This window comes from Pygoscelis adeliae, unplaced genomic scaffold (assembly GCF_000699105.1).
Source record: "Pygoscelis adeliae isolate BGI_AS28 unplaced genomic scaffold, ASM69910v1 Scaffold7, whole genome shotgun sequence".
Lineage (NCBI taxonomy): Eukaryota > Metazoa > Chordata > Aves > Sphenisciformes > Spheniscidae > Pygoscelis > Pygoscelis adeliae.
In genome coordinates this window covers 2,871,416-2,874,357 of record NW_008825268.1, presented here as the reverse complement: position 1 = coordinate 2,874,357, position 2,942 = coordinate 2,871,416, and the positions used below count along the sequence as shown (strand labels likewise).

Below are 2,942 nucleotides of genomic sequence, written 5' to 3'. Positions count from 1 at the left end.
CCTCACAATAATCCACAATTGCATTCACCGATGCCACACTTGTCTCTTCACATCAGCCCAGCCAAATAATATACTATGCCTGAAGCCTGTTTACGTGAAAGGTGTGAGAACAAAATGGTTCATAGGTCACTGAAGTGATGGAAGAACTAAGTCCAACTTGTTCCAGTCTCTAGGAAATAGTTCTGTCAGCAAGCTAGCAAGCAGGGTCTTCAGTAACCTTGAGCAGAGCCAGTACCTGTTCACAAACCTGCACTAGAAGTCATTCTAACAAAAGATGAGAGAAAACATCTGTTTTTGTGGACAGAATATGACTGTACAGTGGAAAAACATACTACTCTGAGGTCATAGTTTGAGGATGAAAAAAAATAGTTGGCAACAACCCTGATGTAAGCTGTTTCCATTGCCTCCCGCTGTTCATTTCTGCCCCAGAGACACAACACCCACCCACTCAATTGTGCCATCTCAACTGTTTGTGGATACACACTGTGAACTGCATCAGGAAACTCATCTAGCAGTGCGATTTAAGAATAAGCCCTTCACCACCCCCCAGTGTTTTTGCAGAAGTGTTTTTCAAGTAAAGTAAAAATTGCTTAAGACACTACTGCAGCTTAATGCTTTCTGCTCAAAAACATGTTCTGAGTTCATTTATTTTCTTTCTCCAACTATAACGCGATTCGATGTAGCTAAAATAAGGGTGAAAAACATCCTCCAGCTCTAGTTCAATGTAAGACCACATGTATTTCCATAGAAGCAAGAAAAGACAGAAATTTAAACAAAGATATTTTGTGCAAGTTTCTTGGTAATCCAGCTTACCATCCTATGTGTACTGTATTTACAAAATCTCCTGTGACATAACGTAGACACAGTGTTAATGCTTTCTGGATGACAGCAGTACAATAGCGTGCCAACTGAATTGTCTCCTTAACTCTATACCCAAGACATCAGTGTCAGAGTTAATACCTACAAGCAGGGATACTTCCTCTGCAACTCTGCAAACTGCATTTATCTGCTCATAGCCCTAAGACAAAGATGCCAGATTGCCTACACTGGAGCTCAAAGAGCGCAACGAATTTTGATTATGTATGATTTTTTCCACATATGATTTTCATAGGCAGGTTTGTTTTAATTGAGTAAATTTGAAATACAAAGCTTGTAAATGAAAACAAATATCCTTTTTATCCTGTCACATTAAGAGTAACACCCCAAAAAGCATTTGGGGAAGAATGCATATTATTTGGCAAACCAGAATGTTTAAAAGGCATCTTACTCTGCGTGAAAAGGCAGTACTTCTTCCTGAAAGAACTTCCTGGCACTCTCCCTGAAGATATCATGATCTGATGAGAAGATCCTCCGAGTTCCTATATCAATCAAACTTTTAGCAGAAGACGGTTCTGGGCGCTTTGGGCCATGCTGTTCAGTTTGCAGAGGACTGAAAAAAGACAAGTGAAAGCATCTGTTAGGACACAGGCACCCCCATTTACACAACCCTTTTAAAAGAAAGGAAACACCTGTGTTGTTAAACATAGTTCACATCCCAAGTCTAGCACACTGTTAGGTCCAAAGGATACCCACGATAAATATGAAGACCTAACACACACTGTACTTCACTGGGCTGTGAAAGGAGATAAAGCAAGACTGGTTTATCCAGTCAAGACTGTCCTTAATGCTTCAAATAAATTAAAAATAATAATAAATATTATTTATTTATAAATAAATAAAAACAACAATACATACATAGGTAAGAGGATAAAGTTTGTTCATTAGAGATGCTAAAAATCATCACTGCCTTCTCCCCCCACCACACAACCTCCAAAATGCTATTCAGCTCAATTTAAACTGGAGGTAACTTTTTGAACAAGTAAACTTTTTTGTGGGTTTTGTTCATTCTGTACATGCCCCCAAAAGCCTCAATATTGCAAATCCATGACACTGAAAATTCACACACTCAAAAGCGAGTACAACATGGATTTGCACACTCTGAGGGCCATATTATAGCATATATAGATATTATATATGCATTTTCACATATATCTGCATAGTTCTAACCTTGAAATTAATACTTTCTAATTCCTTCTAACTTTCAGTATTTTTGTTGTACAGGAAGGCTAAACCTTCCAAAACTCTGATAAAAACATATGTAAAAATAAAATGCTTCTTTCACAAAAAATGAAAACTGAAGCAGTGGTACATGTCAGTAGTTGAAACCACACGGAAAGTATAACTACAAAATAACAAGGAAGGGTTTAAAGCTTTTGTAGGGATTTAGAATGTCAAGGAATACTTTAGGGCTGAAATGAAAATTCACTTCTTATATTCGTGCATTGGGTTCTCTGACTTGCTTTTATGTTATTGCCACAAAACATCAGAAATTATAAATACAGAGCTGAGCTATATTAAATGGAAAAGGCTTTTACTGTTCCTTTCTCAAACTATTTTGTTCATCTCTCCTCAGTTTCTCAGCACAGCACAGTAGTTGTACGTAGTCCCACAGAGCTTAGCTGAGCTGAGCATACGCTTATTTACTCCATTACAGAGACAAAGGTCTTTATTTACTGCCACATGAAGTTATTCATGCTCTTCCTGGTGCAAAAGATTAGGTGCCCCTGAAACATAGACTCTATTTACTTCTAGTAATATTTGGAAGAAATGGGCTACTGCAACTTGCTTGTTCAATATTTTGTACTCTCAAACACGGGCTTCCTCTGCTAGGCACACACTGACTCTCCCAAAAGCTCCACCTTATTTTTAAAGCTGTTTAAGATGATATTGAGCTTTATTTAAGACCACCCTTTTGTTTAATTGGAGCTCATAGCCCGCATGGCACACAGGGAAGGGCCAGGCGGCTCCTTCACGCCAACCACAGCCCTAGGAGACACAACTCGAAGGTCAGAGGAGGCGTAAGCACGCTCCTGCGTTTCTGCCCCCCGAAAACCCCCCTCCCC

General features: G+C 39.0%; 1 protein-coding gene across 1 annotated transcript in view; it reads right to left on the bottom strand.

Moving 5' to 3' along the window:
• Window positions 1–2,942, bottom strand: part of ACADL (acyl-CoA dehydrogenase, long chain) — a 23,941-nt gene that overhangs the window by 13,847 nt on the left and 7,152 nt on the right. The window contains exon 2 of the mRNA XM_009329671.1: window positions 1,268–1,429. Coding sequence (XP_009327946.1) covers window positions 1,268–1,429 — 162 coding nt within the window. The remainder of the gene's footprint in view (window positions 1–1,267; window positions 1,430–2,942) is intronic.